Source organism: Epinephelus lanceolatus, chromosome 1 (genome assembly GCF_041903045.1).
Source record: "Epinephelus lanceolatus isolate andai-2023 chromosome 1, ASM4190304v1, whole genome shotgun sequence".
NCBI classification, from domain to species: Eukaryota; Metazoa; Chordata; class Actinopteri; order Perciformes; family Serranidae; genus Epinephelus; species Epinephelus lanceolatus.
This window is the reverse complement of record NC_135734.1, coordinates 6994628-7012177: the sequence shown is the minus strand read 5'-3', so window position 1 is coordinate 7012177 and position 17550 is coordinate 6994628. Positions and strand designations below refer to the sequence as shown.

Here is a 17550-nt window from a genome sequence, read left to right as displayed (position 1 = left end):
ATTTTGCCTTTGAGTTCCCAGTATGGGATAAAAAGCTGCGTCCTACATTTCCCATAATGCAACCAACATTGTCATTTTTCTTACATGTTTTTTTTTTTTTTTCTAAAACTCTCTGTCCCCAGTTTTTGGTTTAAGTCCAAGCCAAGCTAACCCCCAGTTGTCATCATCATCACCGGGGTAACCCCAGATGACACCATCAGTTGTTGCTCTTTCAGATTTTACAAAGTTGAGTCCTTGAGTCAGTTCTCTGTGGCTCCTCTAGAGCCCTAACTAACCTCTTTACACCTCACATTAAAATGTTTTTGGGTGATTGCAGTTGGATAGTGCTTGACCACATGAAAGTACAGGTGTAAATACTCCTAAAACACACTGAGGACAGATGCAATCCAATCAGTCAAACCACCTTCGAAGGTAGTTCGACTGAACACAAGTGTAAATGCAACTGCATTTTCAATCCACATACAACAACTACGTGAGTGGAAATATATAATCGCACGCAACTGTTCCAAACCAGCGAGGCAACAGCAGCTTCCTCTCACCTAATGCTTGACCTGTCAGGGACTCACCATGCTCAATCTTACACACAAGGCGTGGTCTATTGGCGTGTCTTCCTCATTCTGAGGTAGTCTTCCAGTCAATCACTGTCTTCATAATCAGGTAGGCCTGTTTCATCCTCATCAACCTCGATCTGGCTCTGACATATAACAGGGAAAACTATGGACATGCAAAGATTTCTTTTAAGTATTTGTTATATTTTATGCCAATATTGTCTCTGAAAATGCAAACAATATCAAAATGTGCATCCAATGTAATTGTAATAAAATATATATAATTCTTATAATAGCTCTCAAGAGCAGGGGCAGGGGAAGGGCCCAATTTGACTGCGTTTGGTTGTTTGGTCTCAGTGTGGACACTGGAGACACATGTTAATACCAGGTGTAAATGCATTTGGGTTAAATCATGTCTACATACACCTTTGATACAGGATACATTTTAATGCAAGGTGAAAAGGGGGTCTAACTCTCTTTGTGTAATTATTTCCATAGGCTGAGTAGTACCTCCCTTACTGAGTAAACAGACCTCTGTTGAATTTAACTAGTGGGGTGCCCCTTTAAATGCAACAGAAAAACTTTATAAAATAAAAGCAATTTTACCACTTTGACCTTCCCCAAATTACACCTAGTCATTTGCATCCCCTTCACGGACACCCAGTGTGACAGGCATGCTGTAATGTAAGCATCTGTCCTCTTGATGGCAGTGGAGTCTAAATCTGTGCAGGACAATGCTGAAGCATGTGTATCCATACAGAGATGAGGTGGACAACACTCAAATGAACACTGTCATCACTTATTGACTTGTGATGACTCAGGCGCGTGATGTGTGCAGTGATGAGTGTGAGGAATTCCTGGTGTGTTTTAGCTCAGGGTGTCATTGACTCTTTCCTGTGTGTGTCACTGTGTGTCTACCTGTTTGATGTTCCTCCTGCCTTGTCTTTAACCCTTTGCTCTCTCCCACCTCCTCCCTTGTAGTTGAGCTTACAGACCCCACCGTGGCTTCAGCTCTCACTCCTACTCCTCCTCCTCTCGCTCCTCTTCCTCCTACTACCATCGCTCCTACAACCATTAGTACCTCAACTTCTACCACTACTACAACTACAACTACTACTACTCCTTCTACCACCACCACCACAACTGAGGCGACCACTACCACCAAACCTCCCGAGCTGGTCACCACCAAGCGTATTGATCAGAATGTGTTGGGTACATGCTGTTGTCCCATTGTGGTTTTTACTGTCTTTCTAGTGTTTTAGTTTGCCATGAATGGCACTTCATGGATATCAAAAGACGATTGCCTTCTCCCACCTGACGAAACAGGAAACTACATCAGGGCTGCATTCCGATAAGCTGTGTTGTACCTGCTGTACAAAAAGTGGGGAATTACTTCAGAATATTGGGATGTAGCCATCAGCTATCCTCCTGGTCAGGAAGTGAGAATCCAAACTTTTTTTTTCTTTCTTTTTTTTTAAATTACATGGATGTTGATAACTGTACAGCTCATGGAGAGAGTACCCTTCAACACTTTAAAGTGATGAAGGTTGCCTATTTGGATTGATGAGGATTGTGATACTGGCAGAGCTCACCATTTTAGTCCACTCTAAACCAAGAGTAAGCATTGCAACCAAGTGTTTCATGAACTGAAAAATCCTCTGGCAGTTTCTTGTGGGTGACTTTTCTGTCCATGAACATACTAAACTTACCTCTGGTTTTGAGCAGACTTTGATCTGGATCGATCCTGATCAAAACGATAATTCTTGTAGGTCAATTCCCTTAGTGCTAGCACCATACATAGGTCTAAATGGAGCCCTGTGTACGGTTGTTGTAACTGTGCAATCTCTGCCCCTTGCCCCTTGCCCCTTAACCCTTTACCCCTGACCCCCCCTCTTGTGTAGTGTCCCCTGGGCGGGAGATCTGGAATCTGACGGTGGAGCATAACAGTAACTACGCTAACGTCAGCTGGAGACACAACTTCCCGGCCGGCAGCAGCGAGTTTGTGCTAGAGCTCACACTGGACAGTAAGAAACCAGACCAAGCCCACCTATCAAAATTAGATCTAAACTTGATTATTAAAGACTAAAACAGAATAGTGAGATAATATTAAGTAAAAAGAGCAGGTGTAGACAAAGTTATTTTTTGGTTATGGTTATAAATCCACAGAGTCATCACCAACTCTGCAGTTCACATCAGCTAAGCACCTTTTAACTGACTGTTTTGGTATTCAAGGGCCTCATTACAGAAACCTCTGTAAAGCTTGAAATGCTATCCTTTGTCAGTTTAGGATGACATTAAGGATTTTGGTATTACCGAAACATTTTTTGTAACTGCATTTTATACCAGCATAAGAATTCAGCCATTACAGAACCGTCCTAACCGAGGGATTTCCCAAGTTAGGAATCCTAAGGCCCAACCGAACACACCCCTTACCCCTACCACTTTGCCCTTACCTCTCCATTTTGCACATTCATGTCTCGGGGTAGGTTGTCCCAGTTCTTGTTGGGATGGAGGGGTGGGGCAAAGTGTTAGGGCTATATGGCACTTCCAAATGAAGAGTTTTCAGGGGCACATGTCAAACCAAGTGTTATGATAAATCATTGATAAGATGGCTACGCGAGTACAACAACCATTGTTTATCTCAGTTTGATGTCATTCTAATGTATTATGGTCCGTTTTTGTATATACCAGCATCAGAAAAAAAATTGCATGTATGCTGATGTCTCCGGTAGCTAACTAGCTAGCTAATGTGACATTGTTATTGCTAATTTGTGCATGACAGCCCCGCATTTTGGCATATGTCCATGTTGCATTCCCCTTGTTTGATGGCATATGATGCCTGAAATTTAACTTAAGTCCAGCAGCAAAATTGTTGTTCTTGTTAGTGTTTCTCTAATATCAGAGCACACCGGTAGGGTAGGAGCACAGTTTGCTACTGTTAGCCTACAGAGCACAGATATTTGCCTGGTAATGAAGGTCATTTTTGATTGACTGATAGTGTAAACTTAAGTTGTGAACGAATTGCAAGCATCCTGACAACCACAAAAGGCTGCCTGTAGCCCACTCAAGAGAAATCAACACAGCAGAAGACAGCATACTTGCAATGCCCATCTGGCAACACCTTTGTTTACATAAATACCTGCCTACAGATGCTTATCAGGGTTATAAAAAGTTGTCCCTTTTGTAGTTTTCTACCACTACCTCTTGTAACTCTGTTCCGAGGGGCAAGGTGGCACTTGAAAATGGCATGCAAGGCTAAGTATATGAAATGGGATTGGATCTAGGTTAGGATGGGATTGACCCATCCTAAATTCATGATAACTGTCAAAAACTACAATTAACTACAAAAATGACAGCAGCACTTTTGTTAGGTCTGTATAGCAATGACAACAAAGATAGGGAACACCACAAATAACAAAATATAATAACTGACAGGCTACTCAAGCCCTATGACTAGACTTTAAAATTCCTCGATCATATAAGGATATATTTTGACTGTCAAGACTATTAATATTGAATTTGATCAAAGTGCTATGTCTGGCTCTGGAGTGACTTCTCATAGCTAGAAATGAGTACCCATAATTTTTGGTCCATGATAGCAGGCTGGCTAGCTGGTGACAAGTAAGAGCTGTTGTTATTATAGCTTCTCCATCTCAATTAGCCTACTGGTGCATTCTACTCAAAGATACAGGCAGTGTCGAATAGATTCTAAACATAGATACAGGCATGACAGGAAGAGTGCCGACTGAAGAACTGACTTAACAGTTACAGTTACAGGATTTCTTAAATTAAGATAGAAGATAAAAGGTAGGAGGTCTGAGATTGGATTGGACGCAGTCAAGAGTTTAGGAATTGCTTCTGTAATAGGAAGATAGGAGTTTTACCTTTGAAACTTAAGACAGGACAAGCAGTCAGCATATTTTTCTGTAATGAGGCCCCAGGCCCACGAGTTTACTGTCTGGTTTAGTCTTGCAGCCTCAACAGCATTGAGGCAAGTATTTGCTACACAAGTATCAACATTATAAGGCCACAATTTGCAATACGCGAGTGGGATTTTTATGTTGTCATGGACTTTTGCCCCCAAGTGGAAAAAACCCAACCTGATTAATGCAACTTTAAAAGAGCTGATATTGTATATTTTTTTTTTACATTTAGCGACTTTGAAAAAGTACTGTGTTTGACAAAGACTAGATATGTTTTATCGTTTTCTTAGCTTGCCGAAGGTGTTCAGTGCTGAGGATTAGAGAAATGACTGGATGTGAAAGACATTGTAATCAACAAAAGCACTCAAGCCCACTCTCTTAAATCGCACTGTGTGAATACTCTTCAGCTCATCCTTATTCATAGAAATCCCTATTAGATGGAAATATAATTTTCTGGCCAAACTATGTTTTCCCTGCACGTCTAAATGAAATTTAGTGCTGTAAGCGGCAGAATTTTCATTACAGTGACAAGCCCCCATCATTAGAAAAATAAAGAATGATTCATTAGACTTCTCACTAAATAATTAATGCTTTATTATTTTAGCGCAGAATCAAGTTACACCTCAATGACAAGACAAGCAAGTAATGAGGCAAGAGCATAGAAGAAGGGAAAGGAAACATGAGGATATGAGTAAAAGTTTTTCAATAAAATGTTTGCTGTCACAGCTCAAAAGCAGAAAAAAAATACAGTATATCTCTCACCAGATATAACCTTTAACTGCAGCAGCAGCAGCAGCAGCTCTGTTGGCCTGTTGTCACCCTTTTTATTGAAGGAAGTGATATGTGCACCTAAAGGCTGATGTCTCAATTTGGACTCTAAGAAGGGGAAAAAAGCACAAGGTGCAGCACAACACAGTCTGTGTTTCTGTGTTTCCTCTCTTGCTCTCTTTCTATTTCTCTCTGGTCTTTATATGATGGAAAATGTTGACTGTCATCATGTCACTACTAACTGTCTGTACAGTGCAACATCACGATGGTTTCTTTTCAACACGCTGCCTGGCTTTGAGTGCCTCTTCTTGGACCTGCACTGTGAATGGGCTGTTTGGCTTGCTTTGTGTGAAATGCTGTTTGAATGTGTCACTTTTTGGGCCATCCATGCTTCCATAATCACTTGCTTTTGCTTTGGATTGTGTGGTAAGCACTTTTAAAGTCTGCCTTTTTAAAACACATCATCCCTCCTTCTCTGGAATCTCAGAGCTGGTTGAGATTGGATAGTCCAGCATGTATAGGCTCTCTCGTTTTGCTGTCTACCAATTCACCAGTCTGTGATCTTCAATCAAGAACAGAAAGAAGGGAGGATGTATTTTTCATGTACCAGGGCAGTGGCTTTAATTCTTAATGATGTCTGAATGTGAATAGAAAGAGAAAGGGAGAGAGGGAGGGAGGAGAGGGGGGAGATGAGACTGATCTAATGGGTTTTGTCCCTCCCATCCATCTCCTGTTCTCCAAGGTCAAATCTGAAAGCTTTGACTCTAAGCCAAGTGTGGCAGGGAGCCCCTGACACTCTCCCACCTCCCATCATCCTCCACTTCTCCTCCTGACTGTGATTCAGCAGTGTCTGCATTTCTGTCAGATTTAGGTGAAGGATGATGTTTTGGTGGCATAAGAGAAGAAAGCTGGGAGCACTTGTCATGAAAAAGGAAGTGAGAGATCTTGCAAAAGGAAAGAAAATTGGAATAAATTTCAGGTTGTGGGCATTAGTGCTGTGATTTGTACATGTTACACACCTGCATTTATATTCCAACCTGTTTTCACAAAATTCTTGTGAAATGAGTCGATATTTTCAAATAACTTGCTTTACAAAGTAAAGGTGAGAACTGCTTGAATTTAATCCCAAGTGTAACCAAAGTTGTTTGACTTTCAAAAAACTATGCTATTAGGCAGTCTTTTCACATGATGAACAAATGCACAGCTGAAATACATTGTAACATGTGGTTTATGTTGGGAAACGGTCACTGTTAGGTTTTGGCAACAAAACTACTAGGTTAGGTTTAGAAAAAAATATCATATTTTGGGCTAGAATAAGTTTGTTTGTTACACAACAATAGCATAACATGATGTAAATCTGTCATGTGAATGACATCAGTACATGATGACTGTACATAAGTGACATAATAATAACAATTATAATGATAATAAACTTTATTTATATAGCACATTTTATACAATAAATGCAGCACGGAGTGCTTTAAAATAAGAGCATTATAAGCACTAGTGCCTCACATGAAAAAAACATAATGAACTTAAAACAGACTTAAAACAAAAAAAAAAACAGAAGATGAAATAAATCATAAAAAGTCATAAATCATTACATCATAAAATCATAGTATTGTAAAGCTATAAATCATAAAATCAAGTGAGATACAACATTTTAAAAGAATTTCAAAAGAATTGCAGCAGCATAAAGCGTAAAAAGAAAGATTTTTAGACCTGTATTAGGAAAGTCAGGGCCAGGTAAAAGCTAAGTTATGTACTTAATGTAGCTTGTGTCAGATATGTAACAAACATACATATCTTAACCCTCACCATGATCTTTTCTTTAACCCAACCAAGCAGTTTTGTTGCCTAAACCTAACTGTTACCATTTAACAACATCAATCTTATGTTTAAAACAAGTTAGCAACCTCCAGCTCCACCCTCTCATCCAAATATGGTCAACTCTGGCTTCAAAAAACCAAGATGGTGATGCCAAAAATGCCGTACTCGAGGAGTCAAAATAGGAGTCCACAAACCAAAGTGTTACATCACTGTGGCTACGTCTGTTGTTTACACAGTCCATGGTCTAAAAATATGACCATTAATGGTCATATGTGTTGTGTTCTGCCAGTGCAGGGGCACTAATTTAGGAAATGCTCCAGGGGGTTGTATTAGAGGGTAGAAACAATCAGTCAGTGTGGTCCTATGGGTTGAAGAACTTAAGCAGATTGTAGATTGTCACATCAAAGACAAGTGCTACATATCAATAGCTTGATCTGCCACAGCAATATAGTAACATGAGATAATCAAGTGAAATTCTAAGCTCTGAAATTATATGTAATTTCTAGGAGCAGCAATAAAAAGATATTTGAATCATTTTTGCATTCAGCTAAAACATAAAGATTGCTACGATGTATTTAAGAAGTATGTAGAAAGTACTGGCATGTCTTCTCTTTTGTATGCATTAGGCGTTTTGTTTGGCTGGTTTTAAGGTCTTATGGTTTTATTGGTTATTATTAATAGCATGGCTTTGGAATGAGTTCTGTTGGATGATGTACGTCAACCTTGTGAATTAGTTGATAGCATGGTGCATGATGTCACCACCTTGTGCTGCCCTCTCCTCTCACTGCAACCTCAGAGTCATGCTCATAGCTTGGCCATGACCGACATGTCTTTCCACAGGAAAGATTCAGGTTGTTGTTGCAGTTTATTTGTTTGTTTGTTTTATTTCGACATCATGGAGATAAGTGTGGGCCTGTGAATAATTGAGACAAACAATGCTTTGCCACCATTGACTCCAGTGTTGCCCTAGAACAAAGAAAGTTCTGTGATAGTCATTTTCAGTTCTACCAGGTAGAAACATGATGCACAGTGGCCTTTCACGGGGCAGTATAGTTTTTATAGTTGTTTTCTCCTCCACTCCCCAATTTTCAGATGAGTTTCTTTCAAAAATTATGCCCTTTGAAAAGGAAAAGCTTCTTCTGTTATAGATACAAAAGAAGAAAATGGACCAAATTTTGTCAGCTGGACTGAGTTTCAAAGAGTTGCACCTCTGTGTATGTGTCTGTACTGTAAAGAGGTGAATGAATCTTGATGATGGGTTTGAGCATTGCATTGTTATCAGTCTCAATTCGCTTCAGTAACCCCACCCTCACTCAGAGAGAACAGTCTCCCTGCGAAGCATCGTGATGCCGTGACCTTTGTTAGTAAGCCATTATTGTGGAACAAAGGCCACACCCCCTGGAATGTGATTGGCCCCTTTCTTGTTTCTTCAAGGCGACAAGTCGGTGAGAAATGTAACGGTGAAACAACAGCCCCCCATTAAAGTGGCGGATCTGATCGCAGGCGCCACGTACCATCTGAGGGTTTACTCACATGAGCTCAACAGCGTCAGCAGCAAACCTGTCACCTTTAAGACCAAAGCAGGTGAGACCCCACCTGGCCAGGTGGAACCAGGGTTCCAGCCAGGTGGGCTACTCTGGGTGCGAGTCTGTCAGTAGTGGTATCTACAGTAACTCAGTCAAAGCTGGGTGAGTTGTCTGGTTTGTTTTTTGATTCCATGCATGTTCTCCCAAAGGTAAACTCAGTTCAGTCAGAATAAGATATTTCACCCCTCTAGATTTGGGTGTCATCAAACCTCAATGGGATTGTCTTTATCAATTGTTTTTCATTTTTGTGTGGATGTTAAAGTTGCATTTCTGTGAGATGGAAATTTGTGAATCACCGAACTTCCTGTGACTTCTCTTCCAACAAGTGATGGTTCAGAGATTGTTGACAACCGTACCTCTAGGTTCTCCTTTGATTGTTTTGCATGGACATAAAGTATATTAATAGGTATAAACTGCAGTGCAGCTTCAGATCTTCATGATCTTGAGACATACTCTGGTGATTTTGATGGACAACTGCTCTGCATTCCGCAACTGTATTCAAATATTTATTCTAATTCACTGCTCATATCTATAATATTCAGAGCAGGGTTCCCACACTGTCCTAAACATCAAATTCAAGGACTTTTTAAGAACATTCTAGGCTCAATTGCATCAATTTTGAGAACCTAAATTTGAGACATGGATTAAGGTAAATTACTGTTATAATACTAATATTTTTTATAGTGAGAAGTAGCAGGCTTTAGTTAATAGAGAGAAGCTTGAATGTGCAGCCTAGTCGCCAGAGGAAAATGTTGGCATTGTATGTGTCTGTAGACCAAAGATACGTTACTCTGGTACTTTTTTTTGTGGTTCATATCAACTTTTTTAGAGTGACGTAATATATGAGCTGACTTTGTCATCTGAAAGTACAGGGGATGGTGGATGGCAAGACATCCAGGCGAGACCAACAAAACAACCAAACCGAAAAAACTGCTCCAGTAGCTTTTTAGTCACCAAACATAGGTGTTTTTTAGATACCAGTCACTGTGTTTCCACTAGCAACAGTGCCATGAAAAGTGGTTGTTTTTTACAAACACGGTGCTGCTTTTCCAGCCGGGATCATGCTCCCAAAAGCAGGTATTTTAAGACAGAACATAATGTCTACTTAATCATAGCCAAGTAGATTTTGTGCTTAAACCTAACCACACATTCACCTCAATGTTGTTAAAACGTAAAGTAATGACATGTATCAATGTATCAGCTACACAAGAAGGAGAAATGGAATGTATAAATGGTTTGCAGAAATGTACAATGCCAAGATTATTCTCCTGATCAGGTTTGAATGTGTGAATACTTGATATGTTACAGTTATGGCAGACAATATCAAAATAACTTAAATTCCTATTCTTGCACAAAATGTAAGCACTTTCAATGACCCATGTCAATGTATCTCTATTTTCATAATCTTTCAATACATTTTCCCCTCAAATTCACAAACTTTCAAGGATTTCAAAGACCCATGGGAACTCTGATAGAGGTAGAATTTGTGGCAGCTGTCAAAGAATGTGTGTCCTTTGAGGCTGTTCTGAAATCTGTCTGACTGTATTGGAAGGAACAATCATTGTCAAACCACAAACCCTGATATCCCACTCTTTTCTGATTCAGATTCACAGTCTGTGTAATGGGAGAGAAGACAAACATCTTATTGCTACAGATGGGATCCTTTGTACAACATCATCCTGTGTGTGAGCTTAGGGGCAAATAATGAGATGTTGGTTCTGAGTTGTTGATGTGCTGAGCGCTCCGAGATGAGAACAGATTGTCTGATGTGTTAGCACTGACTTATTGTGGTCCAGAAAAGCACTCACTGTGTTTCCACTTTTCTCTCTCTCCTCTCCTGTGCAACCCTGTGTGTGTTTGTTCTGTGTGTGTCTCCAGCCTACATAGACCAGGTAGACATTGCCACTCAAGGCTGGTTCATTGGCTTGATGTGCGCCATTGCCCTCATTATACTGATCCTCCTCATCGTCTGCTTCATCAAGAGGAGTCGTGGGGGCAAATACCCAGGTAAGACCTGACACTAAGGCTTTGATACCCATTAGAGGAACAATATTAGCCCCATGGAGCTGTCCGACAAAGGTTGATAGGATGGATTGGACCTACATCAGTAGAGTAGCAAAGAAGGTGACGCTACTTGTTCTTGGAATATTTTTCACTTTGGGATATCAAAAGCATCTAAATAGTAGTGTTCTAGCATAGACAGACTGCATTGCCACTGAGGTGAGTGCACAAACATCCCCTTGTATTCACTGAGTTGTTCTTAAATTATTGCAGAAACAATCAATTGATCAATTTACTGATTTCATTAGAAAAAATCCTCAGTGCTCAATCTCTAACTTCTGTCTGCCATTACCAACTGGATTTTGAATTCTCTATTTGAATGGTTATTACTGAACTCAGTAGTTTACTCTGAAGTGGTTATAAAACAGAGATGTCACACATTTGAACCATCAGCATATTAGTAGCAATCTATGAAGTAGGCAGTCTTGTATGGAACCCTTGAGAGCAACTAAGAAAAAAAATTGTGGTGATCCATTGTCTGGGTCTAATCTGTATTGTTTTACTGTAACAATAGTCACGGTAACAAGGATGCTTCAGTCCTTACGGGTGGGAACTTTTACCAATAATGAAAAAAAAAACCCTTAATGAGAGGGGCATTTTTGACACTATCTACGGAAATAGAATAATTTTGCACATCTAATGATAGCAATACACAGCAGAAAAAGCACTTTGAATACATTTTAATTTTTTTCAAAATTAATATTGCTATTATTCATATTATGTACAGTATAAGATATAATATATGTACCTTGTATTTAGAGTGCATGGTGAAATGAAAACACACTTGGAAGAAAACATAAATGCTTATAGTCCCAGCATGGGATTGAGATGCACCCACGCCTCTCATGGCTGATATGAGTATTACAACAACAAATATAACAAAAATAAAACTGACAAAAAAACAAAACAAAACAAAAGTCACCTGGCACAGGATGTGAGTATGGTATCAGAAAGCGGTTGGACTTTTACTTCGCACAGACTTTAAATTTTACTTGGGTTGACAATATTTTAAATGTCTAACAGTGTTTGAATTTCCCGTTAACTGGATGTTAACACTATGATGTATCGCAGACAAACTTTGAGGATGCTGGTCTTTGGTTACTTAACAAACGTAACTTAAAACTTAAAAAAATATCAACGTCATCTGTCATCAGCATTCTACGTCAAAATGACGTAAGCACGAGACGCTGTCCTGACATTAAATTTGGTCACTCAGTGTCACAACCTCACTTCAAACAAATACTAACGTCTGACAAGGTTTGTCATCAGCTGGGAGGAAAGGAAAAAAAAAAGGTTAGACTTAGAGTTTGGATCACCAGAATGTTTTTTCTCACTTGCATTTGTTTAGTTACTGATAGAAGTTGTGAAAGTTCATGAACTATGTAGAAACTTTAATGAGCTAGGTGTGTTAGTTCTGATTAAATATTTCTGTTTTAGTACTTGCTCTTTTTTTTAACTGTGAAAAACAACAGAGCAATATTTCAAGTATCAGCACCTGTTTTAATCAGATGACACAGGACAATAAAAACCACAAGTCATTACAGAACTTAAAAAAAGCAACTGGCTGTTATGTACCAGCTAAAGATGCATTTACGTGACAAATGGTAGGGTTTAATTGGTATAGTATGGATAATGAAGTTTTTATGGGCATGAGTGCCGTCCGAGTAAAATATGATGATCCTCATTTGTGTAGCTAAACGGTTATGATACTGTTGTGATTAAACATGATCTGAAGCTCAATTCTAAGGCTGTTCTGTAAATAGTAAATAAGAAACTTCTGATCAACACATATCAATTTCAGGCTTAATAACGTCTGATTACTCACTTCTGATTTAAACTCTGCCCATTCCTAGTGTGGATACAGATACAGATCATTTAGTTGGTTGACCATATACAGATAATGGTGTAGCTGCTCATCCCTATAGGATGTTTGACAGATCAAAGTGTAACAGTGTGCATTTGTGGATTTATTTTATCTTATATAAAACTCCAATCAATCTAAATATTACTCCTTAAACAACACCGCAGTGCACTTAAAGAGACAAAACTAGATTATCCTTGTTCAGAAAAATATTTTAAAAATTTTTGGGCAGTATTAATGCTGATCTACAGTATGTGATAATTCAATGGTTTGGAAAAACAGAAGTTGGAGTCATTTTAATCTTTTGCAGTTTTTATAATGTCTAGGTGGTGGTTGCGTGACTGGTTTCGCAAAATATCTAGGTAGGTGCTGAAGTGTGACACTGTGAAAGTTAAGAACTAACACCCAGTAATGAGCTGCATCAAATAAGGATTATAACAAAAAAGGTGATAGTCAGGAAAAGACTAATGAGAGAAGTTCACACATACACACATAAAGCGTGTTTTCAGTACTGACTGGAGCACTTACACACCTTACAAACCCAACCTAATGTTTTATAACTGCTTCTAAAACAGGCTTGTAAGTCTCTTATGAAGCACACTGTGTTCCTAATGCATACTTCAGTATACATGGACTACTGGGGCAGCAGCTCAGAAAACAGTAAAAAAAAACAAGTCATGAATTAATGACCCAGTTGCCAGAAAAAATGTTGGCATTGTATGTTTCTGCAAACTCACGGATATTTTTTATTTGTGTGTGTGTTTTTATGTAGCAGATACAACAAACAAATTATTTTGGTCACCCGGTTTTGGGGGCACAATCCCCGCTGAGATGCAGCATGTCTCTGTAAAAAACAAATGCAGACCATAGACATGAGTCATTGATAATGCTTGAATAGTTTTTTTTTTCTTGATCTTGTCTGCCATTACAGCTCACATAAAGTGTTCACACATTCCACCCCAGTTGGCAGAAAAAAAATTTGACATCACATTTGTACATTATTAGCAGATACTGTACGTTAGAACTTTCCATTTCTTTATGGCCCCTTTTACACAGAGATTGACTTATAGGGCTGTTATGAAGTCCCTTCTTTATGCCACTTATACATTTTTACACAGCACCAACAGTGTGTGTGTGATTTCAGACAGACAGACATGCTGGCATCGCGGAATCAAAAGAGGTGTGACGGGTGTGACATGTAACACAACAGTAGCCATGTTTCCATCAGCCTGTTCAGATGCGCATCTAGAAGTATTGCATCGGAAAATTATGATGGAAACGCCAAAATTCGAATTAAAATCCCCTGATTCGCACAAACTAAAATACGCTCAATTTAGCCGGGTTTTGGTTAATTCGAAAAAATGTTGATTCGCAAAAGGGGGGATGGAAACAGTTGTGTTCGAATTAAGTCTGACGTAGTGCACCTCTCTCCATGGTGATATCCACACTCATGGTCGGGAAGGCGGTAATGCATTTACAAGCTAGTTGCCAACCACCAGAAAACGTAGAAGAAGAATGCGAGACTTTTTTTGTTTCCGGTTCTGCGGAAAACTTGAGCAAGTTCGTAGTTTTCACATGCATAACACATCGTCAAACAACACCTGCGCCACCCATGATCCCGTCCTGCTTTCTGTCCCGTTTATACAAACACCGTGTCAGTGGTGTTACTACCTCCATTCACAGCTCAGAGGCAAGACAAATCTGTCCCACCATTTAGCAATCGTACCTTTCATACAGAATGGCTAGGCGGCATAACAGCATGAAATTCCCACCTTGAAGGGGCAGTGTAAAAGGTGCTTTCAACAACGCCATGGTTAACATGTTGGACACAAAAAACACTTGGCAATGGACAGGAAGAGATCATGTTTTGTTTTAAAATACCCACTTTTTGGGGGCACAATCATGGCTTGAAAAGCAGGGATGTCTTGGTGAAAAACAACTGCTACTTATGGCACTATACCCAATGGGAAAAACAGTCACTAAAACACCTCAATGTCTGTTGGCTAAAAAGTCCTTGGGAGATGCAGCGGTGACCTGCTCAAACACAACCGGTTTTGGTGTTTGTTGGTTTCTAACAGTAGTCTGCAGTGGTCTGTAGCTTGGCAGGCGTCTCTCCCAGGTGATACGTCATCCACCTTCGCCTCCACTTCCAGATGACAAAGTCGACTTATATATCATGTCACTTTAGAAATGTTGTTTTAATGCATGTAAAACATACAAGTGGAGCATATTTGTGGTTTGCAGAAATGTACAATGCCAACATTTTCATCTGGTGACTGAGCTGGAATTAATGGAAATATATGTTTACACTGTATTTTATTTATTTATTTTTTTTTTAAATTTAAATGGCAGCAATTCAATTAATGTCTTTCAGCAAGCATATCATTTTCTGTTTGTGCAAACATGGTGGGGTACATTCATTTCTTGTGTACAGTCCACATTTGTTTCATTCACAGTATCAGTTTAAATGATGTGTACAATATGAGAAAGTAGGTATGTAATCGGGACACAGTGTTTGTTAATGGTTTAATAACTGAAGGCTGAGGACTAAATATGTGGAACTTAATGAGTGGATGAAGACTAACAGAGGAAACTAACTCCAGGAACCCCTCAACATGTGGATGGTTTTGTTTATTAAATCTAACCATAGCATCAGTTCAGCTCTCAGCAAAATACTGAAAATGTTACCTTTGTTCTTCTCTCCTCAGTCCGTGACAAAAAAGATCTCCCCTTGGATCCAGTAGATCAGAAAGACCAGGATGGATCCTTTGACTACCAGTAAGTATATACCACGGTCTGAATGACATGTGCACCACCCACATCAGTGACTAGCTTTGTTAGAACACTGACCTTTGAAAGATAATTTGAGCATTTTTAGTGGTCGAGGGACTTTGTGGGAAGTGGATTAGGCTGTATAATGTGAAGTTGTATTGTCACGTCTCATGTTGTATATAATATGGAGACTGTGGTGTTAGGTGCTGTAACAGAGAATATGAGAAACAGCTGTAGTACAGGACATGATGAACTTGTTAAAGCGGTGTTTTTTATGGAGTTTACTGAAAAAGATGAGTTAAAAGTTACAAAGCTCAGCTGACTTTGATATTTAAAGAATCACTATGGCAGTGAGCAGGAAATAATCCCTTAAAATATTATTTTATTTTTTTATTTATTGTTTATTTGATGTGGACATCACAGTTACATTGGACAGACCAGATGCATTGTTTGAGTGTTTTAGCACACGTGCTAATTCGCAACACTTGTCCACAGGAGGCTTTTGAAATGATAAAAATGATAAATATTATTATATATAATAATATTATATATCTCTAAATCAACAAAATCACAACCACCTGCTATGTTCTGATACTGCAGGAAAACTTAGAGCTCCCGCTGACAAATAAAACCTAATTTTGGACATTCAAATTGTGTTCATTTCCAGCCTCTTTATTTATTGTAGCGGATATGAGATTTTGGAAAGATGGCAGAGGGACTTTGCTTAAAGACTTTGTCCGTTTAGAAAGCCTTCTATTATTGATGCTACATGCAGTGTTATCACCAGCAAATGATGCACAGAGGAGGGTTTTCAGATCAGATCAGATGAGACAATGCTTCAATTATGAAGGACTTTTAGGGACAGAGGTGCCAGACTTTATCAATTAGTCCAACAGGTGTGCTCACAAATGTTAATGAATCATGGTGAATGAGGCTCCTTCCAACACTAATGCAGATACATCTGAAAGGACAAACAAAAAGGGATCAGAGAGAAAGTCAAAGGGAGCAGAAGGCAGATAGTCTGTTAACACCAGCCAAATCTGTCTGTATTACCTATCTTTTAGCATCGAGTGATATGTAAAAATTTTCAGCTGGCCTCTGTCAGCCCAACAACCAGCAACTGACGGTTGAACATATTTGCGCAGGTTTGGGTGCGCGTCCCTCCATCCCCGACTGATATGAGTTAACTATTCATGAAAAATAAATGTATGTTTTTTTTAACTTGTGTTTTTTGTGGAAAAAAGGTCTGATAAGATGATTTATTATTATTATTTTCACCATGAGGTGGTTTCTGCGTTAAGATTTATTGTCCATTAGAATGGACAGAAAAAGTTACAGACAATGGTGCAGTGGTTAGCACTATCACTTTACAGCAAGAGGGTTCCAGGTTCGAATCCACTGACCGGTGTGTTTGCATGTTCTACCTGTGCCAACTTAGGTTTTCTCCAGGTTCTCTGACTTCCCCCTCAAAGTCCAAAGACATGCAGGTTAGATTACTGATAACTTTAAATTGCCTGTGGGTGTGAATGTGAACATGAATGGTTGTTTGTCTCTATAGCCCCGTTTTCACCATGCAGTCCGCTATGGTTCAATTAAGTTCAGTACACAATTTTTCCGTTTCCACTGTGAGAAGTTGTGGATGGTACCTATGAAACCATTCCTCACCGTCTCCATTTTTGGTCACCCATCTGTTGGGGTACCTAGTACACAGATCTGGTACTAAAAAAGTGGAGCTGTTAACACTGCAGTCTGTTCATTGGTCAATAGTGGACAGTCCCTCTGCTCAGGACTGAGCTGTGGCTGCTTTTGAGGCTTATGTAACCACTGTTACATGAGAAGAATTCACTGTACCAATCGCCAGAAAATTTTAAGGTGGAACGTTTACTTGTTATGTTACTCAGTGCAGGAGTTGACATGAACCCATCATCCATCCATCCATTTTCATCCACTTAGCTGCGGAGGCAGCAGGCTGAGCAGACAGACATCCCTATCCCCAGCAACGCTTTTCAGCTCCTCCTGGGGGACCCCAAGGCATTCCCAGGGCAGATGAGATATGTAATCCCTCCAGCGTGTTCTGGGTCTGCCCTGAGGCCTCCTACCAGTGGGATGTGCCCGGAAGGCCTCCAGGCGCACGCCCAGGAGGCATCATGTTTGGATGCCTGAACTACCTCAAGTTACCCCTTTCGACACGAAGGAGCAGC

The 17550-nt window shown here is 39.6% G+C and overlaps 1 protein-coding gene across 21 annotated transcripts in view; it reads left to right on the top strand.

The window, feature by feature from the left end:
* Positions 1-17550, top strand: part of nfasca (neurofascin homolog (chicken) a) — a 209465-nt gene that overhangs the window by 171960 nt on the left and 19955 nt on the right. For 12 of the 21 annotated variants that reach the window (XM_078171016.1, XM_078171090.1, XM_078170957.1 and 9 more), the window contains 6 exons: positions 1530-1760; positions 2450-2572; positions 8504-8653; positions 10534-10662; positions 12904-12939; positions 15286-15355. In XM_078171016.1, coding sequence (XP_078027142.1) covers positions 1530-1760; positions 2450-2572; positions 8504-8653; positions 10534-10662; positions 12904-12939; positions 15286-15355 — 739 coding nt within the window. The remainder of the gene's footprint in view (positions 1-1529; positions 1761-2449; positions 2573-8503; positions 8654-10533; positions 10663-12903; positions 12940-15285; positions 15356-17550) is intronic. The other 9 variants (XM_078171549.1, XM_033627383.2, XM_033627382.2 and 6 more) reach the window with 3 other exon arrangements.